At 42.8% G+C, this 23,606-nt stretch overlaps 1 protein-coding gene and 1 long non-coding RNA gene across 2 annotated transcripts; one reads left to right on the top strand and one right to left on the bottom strand.

Annotated features, from left to right (window-relative positions):
- Window positions 1–344: 344 nt before the first annotated feature.
- Window positions 345–22,806, bottom strand: LOC126403001 (uncharacterized). Its single transcript, XM_050065390.1, has 6 exons — window positions 22,313–22,806; window positions 9,581–9,813; window positions 6,744–6,930; window positions 6,563–6,658; window positions 5,119–5,626; window positions 345–4,359 (listed from the first exon to the last, which is right to left on the bottom strand). Exons 1-6 carry the CDS (start codon window positions 22,337–22,339, stop codon window positions 3,416–3,418), a joined length of 1,995 nt encoding a protein of 664 aa, XP_049921347.1. The 5' UTR covers window positions 22,340–22,806; the 3' UTR covers window positions 345–3,415.
- LOC126403013 (uncharacterized) lies at window positions 5,499–17,375 on the top strand. The gene is made up of 3 exons (XR_007571276.1): window positions 5,499–5,637; window positions 9,551–9,816; window positions 16,658–17,375. It is a non-coding gene; the product is annotated as an uncharacterized LOC126403013 (long non-coding RNA).
- Window positions 22,807–23,606: the final 800 nt, after the last annotated feature.

Below are 23,606 nucleotides of genomic sequence, written 5' to 3'. Positions count from 1 at the left end.
TTAGGCTGTTCTCATAAACTGTAAGTTTTCCTATGAAAAGCAATGCAACCAAATTTGCACATATCCCATTGTTTTTTTGAAAGGCTGCGATCACAAGACTAATGCACAGACGGGAGTAAACAAGGAAGCAGCCCCAAGTGGCCTTGTAAGGAGGCAGGTTGGGGTGGTGCATGGGTCACAAAACTGTAAACTTTTCCCCTGGACTGTACCCTGGAGACACGTGCAGAACCGTGTGACACTTTAAAGTAACATCCTCACTTTGTTTCTTTCCCTAAACCTCACCACAATTACTTTACTTGCCCAAACTTGACCTCCGTAACTTTACATTAATTACATAACTTTATGTTCAGGACATATGGTCCTTCATGGGACGCAAATTTGTAAGATATCATTATATCATTCGAATCGTTCTACGATGAAACATTGCATCCATGCATGGCTCTCATTACTGACTGCACACTTCATTTGAGTTAATGTTAATCTAACAGATCATGTTTGTTTTGAGTGGGCTAAATCTCTTGTGGACTCCTTCCTTGTCACTTCCATTTAGCCATTTGTGACACAATGCACATGAAAAGGACACTAGTTGACAAACCCACTGACGGATTACACCAGGTCTGCAGCTCTACACAGCTTTTGGCATCTTTTAGCTCATTGTTTTGTTTCTACAACTTCAGTCACTACATTTACATGCACAAAATATTCTGTTTTTGGCCTTACTCCGAAAAAGACAAAATTTGTACGAAGCTGTTTACATCGCTCATGAAAATGAATATTCCAATTAACGTGTCCTAACATTTATCAAGTCAAAATACAGAACAGTGGAATGGCTGGAGCTGCTTATCATTTAGTGTCTTTTGATCAAAATAAGATTTTTTTCACAGTTTTCCATCAGTGCTGGACTTGTTGGACAGTGTGAGCTCAGCCTTCTACTGTCATTCCCTAAACCACCTTCTTAAAAAGGTCGGTGTTGTGATATTTGTGCATATCCAAAAACCAGTTGGTACCAAAGTCTTTCACAATGTTTAAACGTAGGTGTGTTTCTGCTACTGGCCAGAAATGTGGAGTTTTCTTTTGGGCATGCTTCTCTATGAACTCTGTGAACTGTTGGCAAGTTGGTTTGTGTACAACACACAGAGCCGACTGTAAACAAGACGCCATGTTTCACAAACGGCGGTAAAACCCCACTTAAGATGCATATTCTGAATGCCCTGTATACACGTCCAAATAATGCTGTTAAAACCTGAAAACTTGTTATATTTGTGTTTCTCTCATGTCTTAATCGGAAAATGCAAAATTTGTAAAAACACCTAAATGTCTAAATGGAATAAGCTGTTTACATGACCCGTAGTAAATTCAGAATATTGTATATTCAGAATACCAGGGGAATATCAGTGTGCATGTAAATGTACCCACTGACCATTTGGTTGATTCCCTCACACTCTCACCAGCCTGTTGACATAGACATGCCCCTGGATTAAGTCCTAAATCCTGGAAATGAGTTAGCATTTTAGCACTTCTGGTTCCCCCATCTCGAAGTCAGTGGGTTTTTTAAGGAGTTTTTGTTGAATGCCTGAAATGAGGTCTGTGGTTCGCACAAGCTGAAGAGACTCTCATGTTTTGTTCTACAACATAAAATATACCAGTCAATTGACCCTTCGCTAAGCCCCGCCCCCCTTAGTTACTGTTGCCATGTCCGTCAAGCTTTCGCTCCTAGCATAAGAAATATGGAGTTTTCAGCTATATCAGTGAGAGATATTCCAAAGGAAATAACATCAAATTTCTGGAAAAACTGTTCAGAGATATCGACAGAAGCCGACAGAAAGGTCTTCAATTTGCATGTGAGAGCTACATTCACAGTATCATCTGCTGGCAGTATAAACCATGAGAACATTAAAATAGAGGGAGCAGCTCACCAGTCGCAATGCAAGTGTCAGGCACCCCACGTCTTGACACTTCACGTGAAGGACAAAGAATGTTCTTGTACAGCAGGTTAAGACAATATATGGTTTAAATTTAAGTTAATGTTGAGTTATGTTCCCTCCTTGGGGCAGACAAAGGGAGAGCAGCTAGCACACAAAGCTAGCGTTAGCTAACGTTAGTTAGCATCTTAACTTTGAACAAACGTAGGTGTTTTTATTGATCTTTGCTGGATTCAGCTGTTCGTGTGGTCTTCCACACTGTTTTAGTCATATCTTCCTTGGGTCTTGGGCTTGGGGAAGGGGAAAAATTCAACACCACCTTTGACACTTTTTGGGTATCAGGTGTCGGACTTGAAGGTAACGTTACCGTACGCACGCCACTTTGGCATATTAGCTTCTGCTGAAAGCTTGACGGACCTCCCAGTTGCTACACACGGTTGCTAACATAGGATTGGACAGTGACTGATTAAGGGAGAGGCTTAGCGAAGGGTCAATTCCCCACTGTGAATTTTTAAGATTTTATGTGTCTTTAAAAAGGCAGTTGCTAACAAGTGGCTACATGAGACCACAGAACATCAACGCGCCGCACCGAACATGGCTCACTCTTGTTAGTGTAGTGGTTTAGGGTCATGTGACTGTAGTGTAGTTTGTTTATAGCCTAACGTTAGCATTTACCTTCTGGTGATTGCATTTAGGCTTCAGTAATCATTAAAGTGGTGTTCATTTGTGGAGATTATCTTGCTGAACGAAATGTGTATCATAAATGTTTGTTTGCCACAGAGATTAATTTTTGCAATAATCCAAAATCCAACTGAAAAATTACATAGGCTTTTTGATGAGGGAACCAGTGTGCTTCTCATGTCTCCATTGGCATACAGAAAAATGCCATCCCTGGGGAACTCCATATACAAAAGTTTCTCATCCTGTATGTTGTTAATTAAATGCTTCTGGTTGCCTCACTTTTTAGTTTCTGGTCATTCTTGAAAAAATATCTAGTTTTCAGTTCTCAAAGTAATTACTTGAGCTAATGAGCAGTTAGCAAACAACCCAACCCTCGGAGCACGTAAGTAGACTTTTGTTTTGTGACTTTGGAGGCTGTGCACTCTTGGAGTCAGCTGAAGGACTGACAATAAACACGGTGTCTTTATGAACATCTACCATCTTCTTGTTTCCACCAAGACTGTGAATGGCTACGACTGTCTGTGTGTGCAAACTCTTCCTTTGAAAACATCCTAGATTCACTACAAACAGGGTAGTGTTGTTAAGCGAGCTTGTGGATTGTGTGTGTTCTTGACACGGCTCAGAATGATGTGAATTATATGTAATTGATAGATGCGTCACCATTGCCTCTGTTGGGACAATTTCACAAGCCTGTCTTTCTAATTCGGTCATTTCAGTGTGGACACCATGAGAGCCTGTAATGAATCTGGGCCTGAGTGTTGGATCAGTCAGCAGCAACCAGTAGTGGTTCTGTGTGTCAGAGGTCGTCCCAGTCAGACAGTTGTAACTGATAACAGAGGGCTGGGACAAAGCTGATTGTCGCTCTCCACTCGTGTCCCATGAGTTAGCAGCTCCTCCACAGTTGTCCAATCATCGAGCAGTTTGCTGTTCCTCAGGCGGTTCTGCTTCATGTGGCTCAGCTCCAGCACCGTCTGAGATGACAGCGACCCCTGAAGTCCTCCGGCCTGTTCCTCCCCTCCTCCTCTCCTCTCTCTGTGTTGACGCGATATCGCCAGGTGGCGCCTCCGTTCAGTCCGGTTCCAGTAACGCCCGGCCCAGCGGCCATCCTCTCCTTCCTCCTCACCTTCTCTCTCCCCCTCTCCGCGCACCTCTTCGTCTGTTGTGACCTCACTGCGCTCCCTGGCCAATCGGTAAGCTCGGGCTCTGAGCAGCTGGTTCCTGACTGACTTCTGATTGGATAGTCTGGAGCGAGGAGAGGGTGGAGAGTGGGGATTATGTTGTGGGGCACCCAGTGTGCTGTAGAAAGGAACAGAGGGTGCTTTTGGGTTGCTGGTGCGAATCCCAAGAGTCTGAAAGCCACGCCAGTCTGACGCCCCGCTGGAGCCTGATCCAGGACTCTTAGAAAGGGAGTCCTCTCTGCTCGGGCTCATGCCCTGGCTGTTTCTCAGTGCGTTCTGATGATTGGTCAGACTGGTTCTGTCTATGCTGAGATGACTGGTGGGGTGACAGCTACTGGGATAACTGGCCCTGCTCCTCGGCCCCAGCGTGTTGCTGGCTGTTCCTGGTTGGCTGTTCTGGAGTCTCTTTCTCAGAGTGTTTGGATCTGCCATGTTGGGGTGACTGGCCCTGCGCTGGCGCTGTCCTTCACTCAAATCTGTTATTGTTCGACTCCGCCCTGGAGCCTCTATCGTCCCGCTTCCTCCCTGCTGTTGGTCCAACCACAGCGCCCTCCGCTGGCAGGGCTCAGTACGGCAACCTGCAGACAGAAAGACATAAACAGGTCCAGAGTGTTGCATCACATCTTGAAATAAATAAATCCCCGTTCATACAGTAAAACCTCCTTGCGGCTAGAGAAAACTCTCCATGCAGTGCCTTAGTACAAAACAGTGCAACCTTTGACCCTTACACCTGACAGTTTCCTCACAATGGTCTCAACAATGGCCCTGTAGCTCCTCGGTGTTAAACAAGACCACAAAGACATTGATGCTTAACACAACTGCTCAGATTAATGGGATTTATTAAAATGTTTTCCCTTTGATAAATACTGCATTCATGTTCATCCCTCACGTGAATTTTCACAGCTGAGAACACAGCAGAACTTTCAGGATCCAGTGTGATCACTAAATGTGATCTCAGTGTCAGGCTCTTCAGATCAGACTCCCCTTGTTTGGGAAGTTGGTTCCTTGTTTCACAATACTTTGCAATTTTGAGTCCAAATACCAGCTGAGAAAGCGGTCAAATTTTTCTTAATGAGACCAAGTCTTAAACATAGATACTCACATGTAAACCTTTACGTATGTTTCCTGATAATCTCATTACGTCATGAATAGACACAAAAATATTCACACATTTGTTTTTAAAGATTCCCAAAAATTCTGCCTACTTATGTCCAGCTCCTTTTTCAGGACCAATATCTATTCTGGATAAAGAATGCTCTGATTTTCTTGTCTTAAGACTCTGTAGATTGGGGCATTAGATGGATAGTTTAGGGAAATATTTGTTGAGCTTTACTAACCGATGGAAGGGGAAGGTGGCGAGCGGTTGCGAGGTAAGGTGGGACTCCTCTCAGCTCTGTGGAAATGTACTGTTGTGGTCGTGCTGTTACCCACACTGCAGCGGGACGGCTGAGGTGCTCCAGAGTGAGTCATCTGAGTCGTCTCAGGGATGGACTCCAAATCCCAGCGTCCTCTCTGCTCTCGAGGGGAGTGGCCTGAGCGGAGATGGTGAGTTTGTCGGTGGGCATGGCTTCCATGAATCTTATGCAGCCGTCTGTGCTCCCCAGTGCTGACGCTGTGAAAGCCAGAGTCGCTAGGTTCGGAGGAGATCAGCGACTCAGAGGATGAGGAGGAGCCTTGGGAGGAAGGAGTGTGACCCGGCAATGATGACATGGCATCTGTTTCAGCCTCAGAGAATGCCACCCGTTGGTGTGGGCTGTCAGGGCCACATCCCAGCCCGCTGTCAAGCTCACTGAGGGGAAGGTATCCAAGAAGACGATCAGACCGCCAAGGAGTGCGATAGTCGGACTGAAGAGATAGTAAGAGAAAAATTATTTGAATTTAAGTAAAGGTCCGTTATTAGACAAGTGCAAAGGATGCACAGAATCAGGGAACATGCAAAGTTTACGAGGATAAAATAAGCATTTTTGTTTTTGTGCAGATTACATGGATGTAAATTGCACAAAAACATAAACGCTTCACACACAGAAGATCTATACAATCAGCACAGTTTAAAGGTGGGTACCCAAAACTAGTGTCACTGATTCAGTATCTGACCAAATGTCTCCCCTTCTGTTCCCTCAAATATGACGCTGAGTTATCACCAGGTAAGTGTTCTCTGCAGAATATTATGATGTCACAGTAACCTTGACCTTTGACCTTCGACCACCAAATCCTAATCAGTTTATTCTTCAGTCAAAGTGAACATTCATGCCAAATTTGAAAAAAATCTCTTAAAGCGTTTTTGAGACATTGCATTCACAAGAATGAGATAGATGCAAGATTACAGTGACCTTTGATCTATGACAGTCAGAATCTAATCAGTTCATTGCTGAGTTCAAGTGAAGGTTTGTGCCAAATTTGAAAAAAAATCCTAAAGGTGCTCTTGAGATATGGAGCTCACAAGAATGAGAGAGACAAGGTCACAGTCTTTGACCTATGACTGCCTGATCAGTTCATCACTGAGATCAGGGGGTGTTTGTGCTTAATTTTAAGAAATTCCCTCAAGGATTCTTGAGGTATCGCGTTCACAATAATGAGACGAACCGACGTATGGACAGACGGATGAACAACCCAAAAACATAATGCCTCCGGTCATGTCTATCACCGGTGGAGAGGCACAAAAAACGAAATAACGAAATTGTTAGAGAGGCAGCAGAAGAGAGGAAGACGTGCAAAAAGGAAACGAGGGCACAGAAGCTGCTGAGAAATGAAAATGTAGGAATGCAAATCCCTGAAAACCACCTGTCTGGGGAAATTCTTTGGCTCCATCTCTTCTGTGTTATAGCAGCCAATCAGACAGCTCTCTGAGTTCGGCTGGTAGGGCAACATGTCTGGACCCTAAAAATGAAAAGAGATCGCCATAGAAATTAGTCTAAATGTATTACTTTTATAGCACATAACAGAATAGAACAGAATAAGTCACCTGGTAGTCCAGTCTGTCCAGGTGATCTAAGCTGTAGGAGACGCTGGGCAGGTAGTTGTTACCCGGGTGCTGGTCATTTGATGATCTGGGCAGATAGCCATTGGGTGGATAGACATCAGGTGACATCATCATGTGACTGTTGGCAGGGTATAGGTCAGGTGACATGGTCACGTGACCGTAGTATGGCCTGTGTAGAGGAAGTGATGAGGTCATGTCATGTTTTATAAGGAGCTTATGTCAAAGACAGTTTATAAGGACGAGAGCATGTAGGTCTATTTACGGTTCAGATGTGCGTAAATGGAAAAGGTATGAGCCATGATATGTAAATGTATCTATGAATATTTATAGTCTTCATCCACATGTATAATCATAGCATGTGTTGCACTGACAGCTGTCTCAGCAGAACAACCTTCCACTCATGAAAATTTATGTACGTGCCAAGAGACTCGATGCAAAACTGAACCTTAAAGAAAAAAATACTGTCCTTCCGTTTGAGTCATCCATGGGCTGAAGTAGAGGTCTTCTTTTCATACCTTTTACTTCAGTCCATACATTTAAGATGAGGGATGTCCCGATCTGATCTCAAAGATCGGTATCAGGGCCGATCAAGGCATTTTTTAACTGATTTGGATCGGCTTTATTGAGCTATATAGAGGATCCGATTCTTTAACATCAGCTGTCACACTGGTGTTTCTATTGACAGTGCAGCCATCTCCAACTCTCTGTTCTCCTTTTCTCCTCCACTCAACTGAGCAGGAGCTGAGCCCTGCCCGTGGAGAAACAAAAAAAACTCAGTATGAGACTGTTTATTTATGTTTTTTTAATCAATATTATGAGCACTGGTTCCATTACAGTGTGAAAGTCTTGTGCGTTTATGGTGCACGATATCTACCCGCAGGCGGATCAGAATAGAATAGAATAGAATAGAAACTCTTTATTGTCATTGCACAGGAACAAAAAATGCTACATATACAACGAAATTGCGGGAGAGACAGAGACAAGCAGTGGTGCTGAACCGACGACAACCACACTGACCCCTCTCTGCATTTTTATATTAATGTAGCCTAAACTACGCACAACGACGAAAATAAACACTGAATGAACTACAGCTCATCCGGGTAACTCAGGCAAAGCTGCACTGAAGCGACAAACAATGGAGGATACTCTCTTAAAGGACAGAGACGTTCCCTCCAGACAGTGACAAGGCCAAAATATAAAAGGAAAGTTCTTTATTTTAGACCTGTTTACTTATTCTTTTTTTTTAAAAGAATAAGTAAACAGTAAGGAACAGCTTGGATACAGGATTTTTTTTTCTTAATGCATTGCAGAGCTTTTCAGTTGTCAAGCATATACAATGGATTGATTTTAAGAACTTGAATGTCCTTGAAGTGTGCACTGTGCAGCTGCCAGCTGCACCTGGCTCAGGCCAGGTATGCTCAATACTAAATGACTTGGATCGGGATCAGGGACATCTATACTTAAGGCCATTCCCAACTTTTACTGAAGTTCCAACCCTTTTCACCCATTCCAAAATTCTTACCCATGTCCCAAAATTCTTCCCTGTTTTTACACTTTACACTCTGGTCCCAAATTGTTTCTCCATCCCAGAACTTTTACCTTAGCTCCAAACTTTCATCCTGTTTCCAAAATAATTCCCTTGTCCAACTATTTACCCCCACTGTTCACCATTAACCCCCAAGTACAATCCTTTGCCATAATCCCAAGTCCTACCCTAGTCCCAGAGTTTTCAACAGATTTCCAATGTTGTGCCCCACTTACAACCATGACTGCAGGGACAAGCCTTTGACCAGTCCAAACCTCTGACCTCTGTTCCAGCTGTTTTTCCATTTCCCAATTATTGACATCATTATCGAGCATTAACCCAGATAGCAGTCTTAAATCACAGTTCCCAAATTTAAGCCAATTCCCAATGTTTGTTTGTTTTTACCACAATATATCATACCATATTTCTTTCCTTTCCCAACCTTGACCTATCTATGATTTTTACCCTGTTCTCACTCCACTTACCAAGATACCATTTATTCCCCTCATTCTAACTTCTTACCCACAGTCATAACCCAGTATTCCTTTCCTAGAGTTAATTTAACTTAATTTTTGTTATTTAATTTTAATTTTAATCTTAATTCTATATACTTTATTAATCCCGAAGGGGAAATTCAATTTCACCATATGTTCAAACTTCTATCCATTTCCATGTTTTCAGTACCTATCCCAACTTCTTTTCCCAGTTACAGTTCGCCGTTCTAATCTTGTACCAGCTGATGTCTGAGCATATACCTTGTTTTCAGGGATTACCAGGTCAAAAGTTTTGTCTCAGAAGTTTGCCCTATTCTCAAATGTTTATTTTGATGTGAAACTCTCTGCCCTGATCCCATCTGTTTACCTCACGCCACACAACAACAACAAAACTGTCAGTCAGAAGTTTTTATCCCTTTCACAAACATTTAACCCTATTTCCACTCTTTTATGCTTCTCCCATCTGTTTGCAAGCCTTTACCAAGTTACTTAAATCTAAACTGTTTACCCCAGGTCCAACAGTTACCAACCCAACCATCTACCCACTCTAAAACTCATTACCATTGTACAGTTTTTTATTCTCTAACTCTTTTCAAAGCTTCATCTAACTCTTAATCTTCTATGATTATTATTAGTCGTGGCATGAAATACCACAAATATAAAAAGCATTGCTAAAAACTGACAAGCTTGTTGCTGTGCCGTCAATCACATCTGTTATTGTCACAAACTAAAACGTGACCTCTTCACCCCAAACCTCTTTTTTCCCCCAGGCCTTGCCCCCCATCACGCAGCCTACCTACCCTGCACTGTATCCATCTCCTTGGCCTCCCTCACCATCCATCAGTCCCATGGCTCTCAAGGCCTCCCAGTGTCTTTCGGTCGGGACTTGGCACTCAATGGCACAACGAGACCGCCGCCTCCTGTGACCATGTCCCCTTCTCGCCTCCACCTGCACATTGATTGGCTGGCCATACTCATCCACAAAGTGCAGCTCCTCTCGGTGTCGGTGACGAGATGGTTCACGAGTCTTGGCCTGGTGAGAGGGAACATAGTTTGAACTCAAAAGGAATGCTTACTGTAAGGTTAGAAAATGTTCATGGTCCACATTGTGTACATGTACAGCAACACAGTAGTTATATTTTTACATGCTGCAGTTTTGCTTCATCTGTGAGAAGAACTCATTTTTATGTTTTTTCAAAGATGTAGCTTTTAAGAGAAAGTCAGGAGCAGGTTGGTTTAAAGATCGGTGATGCTACAGTACATATCATCCTGCTTCTACTGAGCAGCATTCAGGTGTTGTTTGTGGTATTGATGAAGGATTAAGGCAGCATAAATGTGCAGTGGCAAAGTGGGAGTTTAGTCTCCGATACAAGGTCAGTCAGTTCTTTGGTTTCTAACTTTTCTGGGATCCCTGACTACAATTGTGTTACATAACGTGGCATATGATTCACACTCTCTTTATATAAAAAGATAAAAGACCGAGCCATTTAGTGTAAGTTGGAGATCAGGACAGAACACTCTGCAGGTTTCTGTTCCAGATAAACAGCAGCTGAAATTTACTTCCTCTTGTTCTGACTGAAGGTGTGTTAATTAGTGGAAACAGCTGCTGTTGTGCTAAATTCTGCCGACCCTTGACCCTCCATGACACATAGTGTGGAACAACTGATGTGAAGCATTTTGAATAACATGATATTTACTTTACTTACTCACTGACTTACATTAATAATGATGATGTGTTAACACCTTTGGAAATAAGCTTTGGTTTTGAAAAACTGAAGGACACGTGTGGGTATTAATCAACCACAGGACACATAGGATTCAAGTTACATCTCACTTTCATAAGCGAGGCAAAGACCTTTATATAAACTCGTATTCTTCGACTGTTGAGGCTGGCAGATTCAGAAGTATTCAGGAGGAAAATAGATTGCGTGAGCTGGGTGATTCGGGTGAAGTGGAAAGTGAGTCACATCTTCTTTTGTACATACCGAGAGTGTCAGGCTTTCACCCTGAAATATTCAATTGCACGATCAAACATTTGAATGGCAGCTGTATTTTGATGCATCTAACTTTGCTATGGTTCTGTCAGAAGGATAATGTGACAGTTTAATTAGTTATATTATTTAAGTTCTAATCATAACAGATGGAGTTTACTTTGACTTTATGAATTTTGGGCCGAAGGTCTGAAGGTCAGATTTGTGAAAATGGTGTTTTCTTTGGAGTATTGTTTTTAAAAAGCACCTCATTCTGGTCACCTTCATAATAATCATTCACTATCCGCTGCACCAAAACCTGAAAACATGCCGCCATTATTTCAGTGGCTCTAGGCTTCCCAGCAGCTCTATGAGGATGTACAGTGTACTGTACATCCACAGGCGATACAGAGCCGTTAGTCCTGCACCACCACCCATTTATGTCAAACTGTCAGCCTCTTTACAATCAAATGAAACATCGTCCTGCTCTGCTGCCTTACTTCCTGTCAGCCTCTCATCAGAGACAAATAAACCAAGTGTGCTCCTCCGCTCGCGTCTTCCACATCAAACATTTACATTCAGCTTCAGCAGCCGAGATGGAAGATCGCCACTGATCCTCTCTGAGACAAAACCTCAGCTCTCACCTCGGCTGCAGGCGTTCATCTTTTAACAATGAAACTATATATGAGGGCTTCATTCCCAAAAAGTGACGTCTGTGTTTCATTTTTATTTTTCCTCAATCATTTTTTTCACTCCAGCTAAAATCAGTCAGGCTGCTGTTTCTTTCTTTAATTTTCAGAATGGCGGTCGTCCCATTGCAAATACAGTCTTCATATTTGTCGGATCTTAAAGATTTACATCTTCAGTAGGTTTGGAGGATGAGGTGAGAGACACAAACAGGAAGTAAATAGGCGATAATCATTCCCTTTGCCATTAGGCCAGAGCTATGCACACGGCTCTGCAGCAGACGAGTGTGCCTTTCTGTGTGTGGGGTTGTTTTTGACGGTTTTTTTTGGTGTGTCACATTTGAAGTCACCGACAGGCTGGAAAACTGGTTAGTAAACAGTGGAAAGCAGCACGGAGGCCTGTGAAAACCCTACAGTAGTTTTTATGTCTTACTTATTCGGCCTCTCTTTCAAACCCGACACAGACTCATTTGAAACGATGTCTGAGTGCTGGTTGGGCGCAGATGGACGGTATTTTGTGGTGGTGCGTCATTGCATCTCGCTGGTTAGGGGGTTAGAATTACTGTAGGTGTTGTTTTTCCATCACTGCTAATCAGAGCTGATAAATACCAGTGACTACCGCAGAGTCATTTGACCCGTCTGTGAATGTATTTCCCCGTTACATTAAAGTCAGATGTTCTCAGCGTCTTTTTTCAGTTGTTCTCAACGAGGGGCAAACATATGTTGCGGCATGCGGCCACCTCGAGAACAAGCACCGTGCCTAGCAACTTTTTTCAGAGCACTCTTTTACTTTTTTGGGGATTGCAGGAGGAAAAACCTGCTTTCAGAAATACCCATGTACTTGTTAACTTTCTTGTGTCTAAAGGTCCAGACACACCAAACCGACTTCAAAGAACTAGCAGCAATGAAAGCCAACTGTTGCGTCGCCTCACGTCACTTGTGTCTCAGCCAAATGTTGACCATGAACACACAGCAGAGACTACAGCCAGCAGCCAACCAGCAGGTACGTTTAGCGCCTATGTGAGAAGAAATAGCTCTCCACACCAGCAGACGGCAGTCGTCTGTAATTGTCATTTAAAAAGGGGAATCAGAGGAGCTTCTTGATGCTAGCTGGCCAGTTAGCACAGTAACAACACAATCCAGTGTTGAAAGAACAGGGCGTATTTACCGTACATAATAACACAAAGCATCAGGAGACGTTTCTGCCAAAGAGCTCAAGCTTACCTTGTGGAAGGGGTTGCAGCAATGTACCAGTTTCAAGGTATAAAAGTTGATGGTTATGATGGCGTGTAAATTTGCTCATCTACAATGTTGAAAAAACAGGATGGAGAATCTCGCCTTTATTTGAGTTATTTTTAAAAGACTTTTTACACAAACTTCCATCAAGAAAATGGTTTCAAGTTTCAATTATAGTAATAAAATATTTGTTCAACCAACAATAACCCTTCTGTTTGTATTCTATAAGACTCATTCTAACTGATAATAATAAAAATTCTTTAATACCATGACACTGATTTTTCCTGAGACGCTTAGAGTCCTGAAAAAATCTCATTCTGTTTCAACTCTACACAGAGAACAAGTTTGTTTTGGTCGCACCCCTTCTGGACTTTGGCTTTTTGTTACTGAAGTCACTGATGTTGCACTTCACGTGCGCCGAGCTGAACTGTCAATCACAGTGATTTCACTCACCAGCAGGCTCCGCTGTCGCTGATGTAACGTGCTGAATCAGCCAAAAGGGCTAAAAACAGCCAGCAAGGACCAGTGGTGTGACAGATATTCACAGACTGTCAGCTTGGTGTGTCAGGGCCTTTAAACAGCAGTGGACTTGTTTTTACTTGTAGACTGTTGTGGTGTTCACATTATTTTAAAACACCTCGAATTAAGGCTGAAAGTCTTTAGTTTGATTTAATGTGGATTATTTGAAACTGCAGTGAGTAAAATTCACAGGATCAGATCTGATCCTCTGATACAGTTTTGTAAAGCTCGCTGCATCTGACACTTTAATTTAATTTTGCATGCTGACCGTGATTTTGTGCTGAGAACGAGGAGTGTCGCATTTTGCAGAGTTTTGCACTTTGAGTGAAAATTGAGTCAAAAGCTTGAAACTGTGAGAGAAGGAGGGAGAGGAGAGATCAGCCTGCGTTACTGTCAGAGTGCAGCCGAGCGCAACACACTCCTCCAGGGTACAGCACATCACATCACTCTGATTTCTCTCTGTGTAGCTCTGTATGTGTGTGTGTGTGTGTGTGTGTGTATGTTAGTGCACGTATGTCTGTGTGAAGCAGGTTTCCACATGTGTGAACTGGTGTGTTTCTGTGTGTGTGCACGTCTCTCTGTATCTGTGTGTGCCTGTTTTATTTTTCTTTTGTTAATGTCTGTTTGTGTTCCTAGATTGTGTGTGTGTGTGTGTGTGTGTGTGTGTGTGTGTGTGTGTGTGTGTGTGTGTGTGTGTGTGTCCTCAGGCCGTGCACTGAGAGTGTAAAGATTCCAGTGCTGGTCCAGGGGTCACAGTGCTGCTGCTGCTGAATCCTGACCTACATCATGCTGCTGTTACGACCGAGTCTCTTTAACTTCGCTGCATCTTAACTTTCACGTGACGTTACGACACAAACCACCGCTATTATAGTCCCGTCGTCACTGAGACTCAGGAGACATAATGACAGAATGTCCTTCAGGGCGTGAGCTGTCCTTTTATGTCCTGAGCTGACAGAATGGTGACACACTTACATTTTGTATTTGAGAACATTTTTGTTTTTCCTGAGCTCTGTAATATTTACATGAAGGTGTGTGAAAGAGTCACATTTCATTATTATAATTAATTAGCAGTTAAATTCATGTTATAAAATAACACATTCTGCCTCATCTGGTGTGTGTTATTGATTTATTAATACATTGTTCTAACTCTTAGATAATCCTACATTATATACACTATATATACATGCAGACACACACACACACACACACACACGTACATACATATACTGTATATACCACTGGTTCCCATCCTGGGGGTCCTGACCCCCACAGAGTGGGACACCCATACTGCAGCCATAGAAATACAACATACAACATATTACATAGACAAATTAACATTATACCCAACGTAGTAATGAAAAACACAAAAAGATAAATAAATGAATAACATCATACTCTTAAAATACCTCTATAAAAATGCATATCAGCAAATCGCCATAATCCATTGCCAGCTCTCACTTTATCTGCGTCATCAGCAGAGGTGTAAGAAAACTTTTTTAAAAACAATAGGCCTGTATCTCAGCGTGAAGAGAACTAATAATAATAAACTAAGTCTGTACAGTCGTCATAAATGTTGAAATCGGCTACACTGTAAACCCAGATTTTGTTTCTAATAAAGCTCCAGAGTAATCATTACTAATTCTTTCATGTTTTGTAAAAACATACTATCATTACTAAACAACATTAGTTGTTTGTCATGTGACGAGGCCAGCTGCTTTTAATCTGTGCGTCCATTTCACGCTTTACACTTGGTGGGACCTGCACAGCGGCGGCAGACCGTGAAGCTGCAAGAGGAATGGTTAGAATGTGAAATAACTATTGTAGTTATCTTTGTGGGGAATTTTAATACCCAAAAGAGCGGTCTGTTAACAATAAGTCAGCTAAATGCTAAAGTAAAGTTAGAGATAGTCTCGCTCACCAGACCTTTCTCAAGAAAAGAAAGGTCTCTCACTTTAAGATTGGAGAAAAAAACACCCTGGCTGCTTGTATTTCTTTCAACCAATCACAATCGTTCTGGGCGGTGCCACAGCAACGGTGTGCTTGCAAAAATATTGCCGGGGGGAAACAGGTTTTGGTGTAACACGCCCACAAAAATATCACCTACAGGACGCGAACCATGACAGAAAAATGGCTACATCCCCGCAAGATCAAACACCGCAAAAGTTAGTAAAGGACGTTTGTCGACTATGACAACCGGAGGTGGTAGGGCGGGACTTCAGCGGGTGGCTCGTTCCGCCCAATGAGAGGCTGATCTATGCAGCGAACTTCCGCCCACTCAGACTAACTTAGAGATAACTTGCTGACGCAGTTTTTTTCTGTCTGCTGTTTGAGCTGACTTTGCAAGTGCATGGTGTTCATTCATTTCAAGAAGTAAACTTAAACTAAAGTAAACTTATCTCCAAGTTGACTTTAGCATTTAGCTGACTAGCCCCTCCCCTTTCTTACAAAAAGTTAACACACCAAGTTATCTCTGCTTAACATGATTAGTGCAATGAATCTTTCAGCTAAATAGTACAAACAACTAATGTTGTTTAGTAATGATAGTATGTTTTTACAAAACATGAAAGAATTAGTAATGATTACTCTGGAGTTTAATTAGAAACAAAATCTGGGTTTACAGTGTTCAAACAAGTTGGAGCTGATGTTATGCTGATTTTTTTTAATAAAATGCATTGGAACATTTAAATGTATTGTTTAATTTCTTAATTTCCATACAATTTAATTGAAACAATGTTTTTATATAATCTTAAAAATCAAAAGCTAATTAAATTAGAATAAAATACATTAATTGTAATGAATGATAAGTTGCAATAACTAGTCATACTAGTCATATTATCACAGAATTGACTAATTCGTCTGGCATCGTGTCGCGAAACATCGGCCTCACGGGTGAAATAAAGTAAAAAAAAAACAAAACAATCCAATGAGTGCCGCAGGAGTACCAACAGTTAGTCAATCAACACCATGAGCACGACCAACGTCACTGTCAAGCTGTTGTTAAGCGATGTGCTAAAACCAATAAGGAGTAATAACAACAATGGCGAGCGCTTTAGAGAAGATAGACGCTCCTATTGAGGCTGTTCTGAATTGACAGGTCTTCTCAGTATTGCCCATCATCTTAGCTTTGACTTTGCTCTGCTGCACTCTTAAAACTCCAGCAAAACCAGTATGTTTGCATCAGTTTAGACCTAAACGTTAGGTCCAGGCAGATACTCGAGTCTTTAGTGATTGGGTGAATTGAATCGTCCTCCCCTCACAGAAACCAGTTAGAGTGGACAGAAAGTCAGACTGAAGATGGAGACAGAGTGTAACAGGTCGACAGCTCTGTCTGATATCAAGAGACCTTTGTTTACCGTCCTCTCTCATCTCTATATAAAGTGATGTTATATATGTAGACGGGTATATATAGTGACTGTATCTCATGTCGTGTGTGTTTATGTGACGCATGTCTTCCTCCGTCTCACAGAGTGGGTCGCCTCAGCAGCCATCAGATCCAGTTATGATCTCCCTCGTCTCTCTGTCTTGCCTGTCAGAGGCCCTCAACTGTGTGTACGCTACAGGAGGTCATCTGAGAAGGTGTTTGTTTACGCGCACCACAGCATCAATGGGTCCGGGATAAAACCTCCTCTGACACACCAGATAATTGTGTGTTCCAGCGTTCAGAGGTGAATGTGTGCCAGGAAACATCCGTCCTGCCGTCGCTGCCGCGGATTATTCAGTTCTGCGTGTCTAAAGGGAGCGTCGAACCGCAGCCGGCCGAGCCTTGTGATCAGCGAGGCGCTCAGCCAGGAAAGGTGGCGCTTAATGAAAACACGGCTAAGCTTGGAGCTCTACGTCACTGATCAGCACGAGGGAGAAAAGATCCACAGACATCAATTACTGAGATGTGGCTTCGCGCTGTAACATGCAGACAGAAATGAGGAGGAGTGCTCAGTAACCAGGACAAACACGCAACAAACACTTTCCAAGAAAAACTCAGTGACGGACTCATTTATGGAAGCGAGGCTGTAGCACTCCACGTAATGTGTTCAAATAGAAAAACAAAGCAGATAAACCAAGTTGTCCTCCGCCTTTGCTTTGTGAGAGCGATCTGTTTGCTCTGCTGCAGATTAGTCACCACAGGAAGTCATGCTCTGCTGGTTGTTGCTCTAAAGAATTTAAAATGTCCTCTGTACAATCAAATAAAGATCAATATCAGCTTCAGCTCAAAGTCCAAGTTGTTTATTGGAACCACATACTGATTTGAGAGAGCTTAAAATGTGTTGTCTTGCATTCTCTTTTTTAACAGAAACATTCAGCATTTTGGCAATAATTAGATTAATTATACGAATATTTAAGACTCATAACAAAGGTATATATTACCTTAAAATATCTGCCTCAGCACGTACAGGTGAATTCTGTGTGCCATATCACCTCGTTCACAATAATGCTGGTGTCATTTTTAATATGATATGGAAAATTCATATTGTGATACTTGTGATATTTCGACTTGTTGACATATTGATGTCATACTGTTACCCACGGCAACAACAAGCATGACTGAAAGCAAAATGATTACCGACTCCTTGGTGGTTCCAGTAAAAAGAGGAGCAGCTTCAGTAGTGTGGAATAAAGTGTGGCGTCCTGAATGTTTTCCTTCTCTTAGCGCTCAGAGGGAACTCATTCAGCGGCTCCTCTGGCAGCAGCACAGCGTCTCTCCCTCTCCTCTCTGATTCTGTCACAAACCTTTGCTGATGGAAACCTACATGAATAAACTCCATATATGTGACTGTCTCATAACAGCCTGTCACAGGTTACAGCCTGATGGTTAGAGGAGAAATGGCAGAGCATAAAAGGGGTGTTGATTTATATATATAGATCCCAGGGGACATTTTTTAGATGTGTAATTAGTGGTAGATTTGATTTAGTTGTACCATAAATATTGTAACAGAATCTGACTCTGACTCTGAGTTACTGTTGTTGTTCACTAACTAAAGAAACGAGAGATAATTTTTCTTTAGTTTTCACTGAAGATTTGAAGCAAACTATAAAACTAGATCATTTATTTTGTTGTAATTCTATGTTCTTAAATTGATAATATATATTTTTTACTAATTTGTCATATTGTCAAAGAATGTTGTTATCGCAAAAATACCCTGAAATATCCTGATATTATTTTCGGGGCCACATCACTCACCACTAATTCAAGCTTTATTTGTTAGCGGCAAAACCCCCGTAGAACTAGCTCTGTTAGCACTGTTAGCAGCTTCAGCACAGTTGGTGGTGCTGACATACTTAACTATTTTAAAAGCCTTTTGTGGTTCAAAATAAAGTCACAGGGGCTACCTGTGGGGAGACCGGAGGATGGGCACATTGTACACATCTGTAGCTACATTACCAGTGCTAACTATTGAATGAGTGGCGCTGCTCCTGCCCGCCTGCCAAGAAGTGTAGAGCAGCTAGCTAACTAGCAGAGATCGCATGGTGGGCACTGGGCATTATGTTTCCGCATGTTAATGCAGCTAGCCGGCTGTCTGTCAGCAAAGCCGATAGAAAATAAAATAGACATTTACGTCACAAAACATTAAAATCTCACCTCCTCTTAGAGCTACTCTTACCTTTCTTGCATTTCACACAGCACTTAGAAAAAATTTGAACATCCACAACTCCACCTCCCTCCAAAGTCCCATCCCCCCCTCCATTACGTCCTCATTACGTCTATGATAGACGTAGGCGTTGGCATGGTAATGTTAGATACACGGAACAGGAGAGCGAGTGTAACGTTACAACCAAGACAGTCAAATGCAACCCCGGAGTTTTAAAACTCAACCGGAGTCAGTGATGACTGATGAGTTTTAGAATAAGGTCACAGTGCTAACGTTAGATAGTGGCGTTAACATTACTAGTAAGTGGAAACGCACAAGGAAGATAACGTTAATGTTTCAGAGGCTACGCTACAGTAGGCTAACGTTAGCCATTAGCGACTGGATGCTGTGTTGTCATATATAACGTTATAGCCTATGTTACATTAGAGGCAAACTAAAAATACCCGTCCAGCAGAAACTCTGCGACCATCTCGTCCCTTTTTAGCTCAGGATGAAGCTGCATCAGTCTTCGCCATCGCTTGAAAGCAGAGCCGATGTTGACCCGAGGTTTGGCTCTTGTAGCATCGAGTTCTCTCTCAGTGTTAGCTTTTTCTGCTATACTCTTTCTTTTGCCAACTGATTTCCCTGTTGGAGCGGCTAAAGGTGGAAGCGGTGGTCCGCATGTGTCTGCCATTGTTACGGAGAAAAGTTTATATCCACAGGCTGTTGTTAGCCGAGATGTTAGGCGAGCGGTTATGTCAGTCGGAGGCCTCCACGTGGGGAAGACAGACAGGACAGGAGAAAAATCCGACGGAGTTTTCTTAGAACCATGAGAATGGTATAATTATGAGTTTTTATCTCTGGTGGAATTCACTTACATTGAAGTGTGCCATCAGCTTATTAATAGCATTTCAACCTAAACAAAGAAAAGCGTAAAATTTCCAGAAAGGTAAGTGTCGTTTAAACAGATAGCGATTTGAAACGTGTGCTAAAGTTCACTGAGTCAATGAAGCGCTGCACTAAAAGGAAAGTTCTCTGTTTTTTCACATCCTTTTGTATTTTTTCTTAAAAATGAAGCTGTTAGTCAGTTAATGGATGTCAGGCTGTCATTTTGTTTTGGTTTCTGTTTTGACAGACAAATGGAGTTTAGAGGAGCTCTTATGTTACAAGCTGCTTTACTTAGCAAGTCCCGCCCTACTGTGATGTGATTGGCTGGTAGATATGATGAGGTTGGAGACGCTTAGAGTTAGGGCAGAGAGGTCATGGTTAAGGGTCGTACTAGCAGATGACAACATGGTTGGACCTGCCAAGAAAAGCAGTGGGATCCATAATAACACAGTTTAGAGCAGACCAACAGACGAAAGGGTCAACACTGGATGACTCCACAAACACCTGACAGAGTCTAAACCTTTAAAGACACAGAGTCAGGGAGAGATCTGGATGTCGGTTTTAAGAGTGAAGGTTAACAGACCAAACTGTAACCTCACACATGAAAGTCAAAGTCTTTAATGGAAACACCTGAAATTAACAGCTGGGTATTTAACTGTATAATGAAGACCCTCATTGAAATAATACATTCCTGAACCCTTACCCTAACCTTAAAGGACAACATCACCCCCCAAATAACCATTTGTGGACTCAGCCTGTGTTACTTTAAATCGTGAAAATAACTTATTATTCTCTTGTTGAAGAAGAATCCAAAAAATGGAGAAAATTTGTCAAAGTCAAAGGGTCCGTCTTTAACAACAGCAAAACTGTATCAAAACATTTGTTTATGAACTCTGATACAACTCTTGCAGTATGATCCAAGTCTTATTTATCCTGTCGTATGATGAGAGAGTGAAACTCGTGTTCTCTTCAAAGCCAGACGCCGCTGACAAAAACAGTAATTTAAATCTGCTGAACACAGGAGCTGCCCGAGTCCTTCACAGGCCTGATTTCTAGACCTGCTCCTAAACCAAAACAGCACCTGCAACACCACAACCGCCCCCCAACCACACATATGAGCAATTAGTGCTGCGACCTGACCTGACCTGACGACACAAGGCCCAGTGTAGCTAATTTCAACGTTTATGACAGGGGCTGAATTTTTATATAACTCACATGTTAACATGTGATATGCATGCATATGTGCTTTGAGTGACAGGCCGTCTGCTGATAGCGTCCTCGGCTTCTCAGTCAGATCCACCCCTCGCTCCTCCACAGCTCCACCCTCTCACCAAAATATGGTTCTGGATGAGAGGTCTGCTCTGATAAACAAGATGGCAACAGCCAAAATGCCGAACTCGAGGCTTTAAAACGGGAGTCCACAAACCAGTGGGTGACGTCACCGAAGCTACGTCCATTATTTTTACAGTCTATGATTAAAACTTTAAAATGTTAAATTAAATTGTTCTTATTTTGATGTATTTATCATCGAACACCTTCAATTTTACCCGCATGTTTGTTTTTTTCCACCCAGAGCCAGACTGGGAAATAATATTAAGACAAAACACCACCTGTGAATCACCTGATTTGCGAGTCACTTGCTGGGTACCCGACCTGATGCAGGACTCTGGGAGCTGCTGGTCCAGAGTCGGTTCAATCAAACTCAAGTTTGTTTGCCCCCTCAGTGCGGTTCGTTTGTGCAGGTGTGAACACAACAATCACACTCAGGTGTGCACCAAAACAACTGGACCGAGACCTTCTTGAAGAGGTGATTCAAACTGTATGGTTTGACTAAAATGAACAATGACAGCAATATAGTCCACGATGAGCAGCGCTAAAATCAACCTGCGTAGTTGTCCCTCCATTGTGACATTAGAAAGTGTCACATTTATCTTGCAAGTGTACTCTTCTTCAACGTTTGCTTTACTTCCTGGATTTTTCCCACATGGAAATTCTGACCAATCAAGAGCAGCTTTCTCACACAAGGCATTTGATCTGGTCCTCTTGTAAATGCTGCCGTGAGAACACGAACCAACTCTAGGCAATTATACAACTTTGGAACAACATGAGTCCCTGATTCAGACCAGAGGAGACGACTCTAGGGCTGACAGCAGCCTGAGTTTCACCTTCTGAAGCACTGAGCCTACGACTGGATAAATGAAACTTAGATTATACTGCACGAGTTGTGTGAGAGTTTGCAAACAGATGTTTTGATACAGTCTTGCTGTTATTAAAGGTGGACCCCAGTGACTTCAATTCATCAAGACTTTCCTCCATTTTTGGATCCTGTGTTTACAGTTGAGGCTTGTGGGGAGTGACGGATATAGAAATGGTGCTTTGGGGGGGAGGTCTTCCTTTAACCAGTACACACACACACACACACACACACGCAGAGTTAATAGCCTTTAGCCTTCAGTCATCAGAGCGTCTCCCTCAGTCATTGTCTGGGTTCACTGGTACTATCTGGGTTAGCGTTTTTGTGTGTGTGTGTGTGTGTGTGTGTGTGTGTGTGTGTGTGATGCATGTCTACAGTAATCTAACAGGGAGCAGGTCATCTCAGCAGCCATCACATCTCATTACGTCTCGTCTGTCTCTCTCAGCTCAAACACACCTGCAGCTCGGTCACTCACCTTCGTCCGAGTGAAACGGCAGCCCATCCTGACTGAGAGGCTGAGGAAGACGATGGAGGGATGAAGGCTGAAGAATTGACAGAAAGAAGCAGGAAGAGGTGAGCAGCAGAGATGAGGAGGCTGCAGAGGAGGGGGAGGAGGAGGAGGAGGAGGGTCAGACAGACAGAGAGTTTGATGAGCCTAGCTCGTCCACCAGCTCACATCTCCAAACTCTGATCTCCCACAATCCTCGGCTCATCAGCTGTCCTCCTGCGCCGCACAGCAGACTACAGCCCCCATGATGCTGCGCTGTGAACAGCAGCAGCAGCAGCAGGTCCATCACATTAAACCCTTCTCTCTCCTCAGGAAACACAGCAACACGGGTGAGCGAAGCAGAGACACAGAGAGAGAGAGAGAGAGAGAGAGAGGGAGGTGAGAGCAGAGCGTCCTCTGACAGTTTCTTCTTCTGTCTTATTCTCCTCTCTCTCTCTCTCTCTCTCTCTCTCTCTCTCTCTCTCTCTCTCTCTCTCTCTCTCTCTCCCTCACTGTGTGTCTCTGCTGCTGTCGGCCAATCACAGAGCCCAACTGTGAGGAGGGGGCAGAGGCTCTGATTGGCTGAGAGCAGCATCAGTCAAAGGACCCATTCAGTCTCTCTGTTTCCTCCTGTCTCTGTTTCCTTTATACTCGTCACCATGTGTGTGTGTGTGTGTGTGTATTGTAGGGCTGCCCCTGAATGTTCCTAGTGGACCAACAGTCCTCATCAGGGTCCATCAGTGGACTAGTCTCCTGCATGTTTCTGATATGAATGTAATGATTAAATGATATATTTTGGTGGTTTGAGTTGAAGGTGTGAGAAAGAATAGTATCAGTAACATTGTTAACACTGTGCTACATTACAGAGAAATACAAACCGTACTAATGAACCTTCATTAATATAGGCCTATATTTTATCTCCAAGTGCACGTCACACACTGAGCGAGCCGCCTGTTAATGACGCTGTGGGCTAATGGGCATGTAGCTACTTCCATGTTTCAGATGATACGTCATGTTTGTAGTCGACCAATGAAGATGAGTTTACATATCACCTTGGGTTCGTCCTTCACCTTCTCAAAATGATCCCACACTTTGGATTTCCTGCCCGACATGTTATTAACTAGCCTGTGGAATAACCGCAGGTACCAGCCCTGGAAATTAACCTGACTCCTGTCTGACTGCTGAGCGTGGACACTTCCTGTGGCTGTCCTTTCAAAGTAAACTCACACATGGTCCAGTCATACAGGTTTGGATTTATTTTGACAAGGCACAGCTCCTGATA

The sequence above is a fragment of the Epinephelus moara genome, chromosome 16 (assembly GCF_006386435.1).
Source record: "Epinephelus moara isolate mb chromosome 16, YSFRI_EMoa_1.0, whole genome shotgun sequence".
In the NCBI taxonomy this organism is placed as follows: Eukaryota; Metazoa; Chordata; class Actinopteri; order Perciformes; family Serranidae; genus Epinephelus; species Epinephelus moara.
The sequence above is the reverse complement of the archived record's forward strand: the minus strand, read 5'-3'. Positions and strand labels throughout refer to the sequence as shown.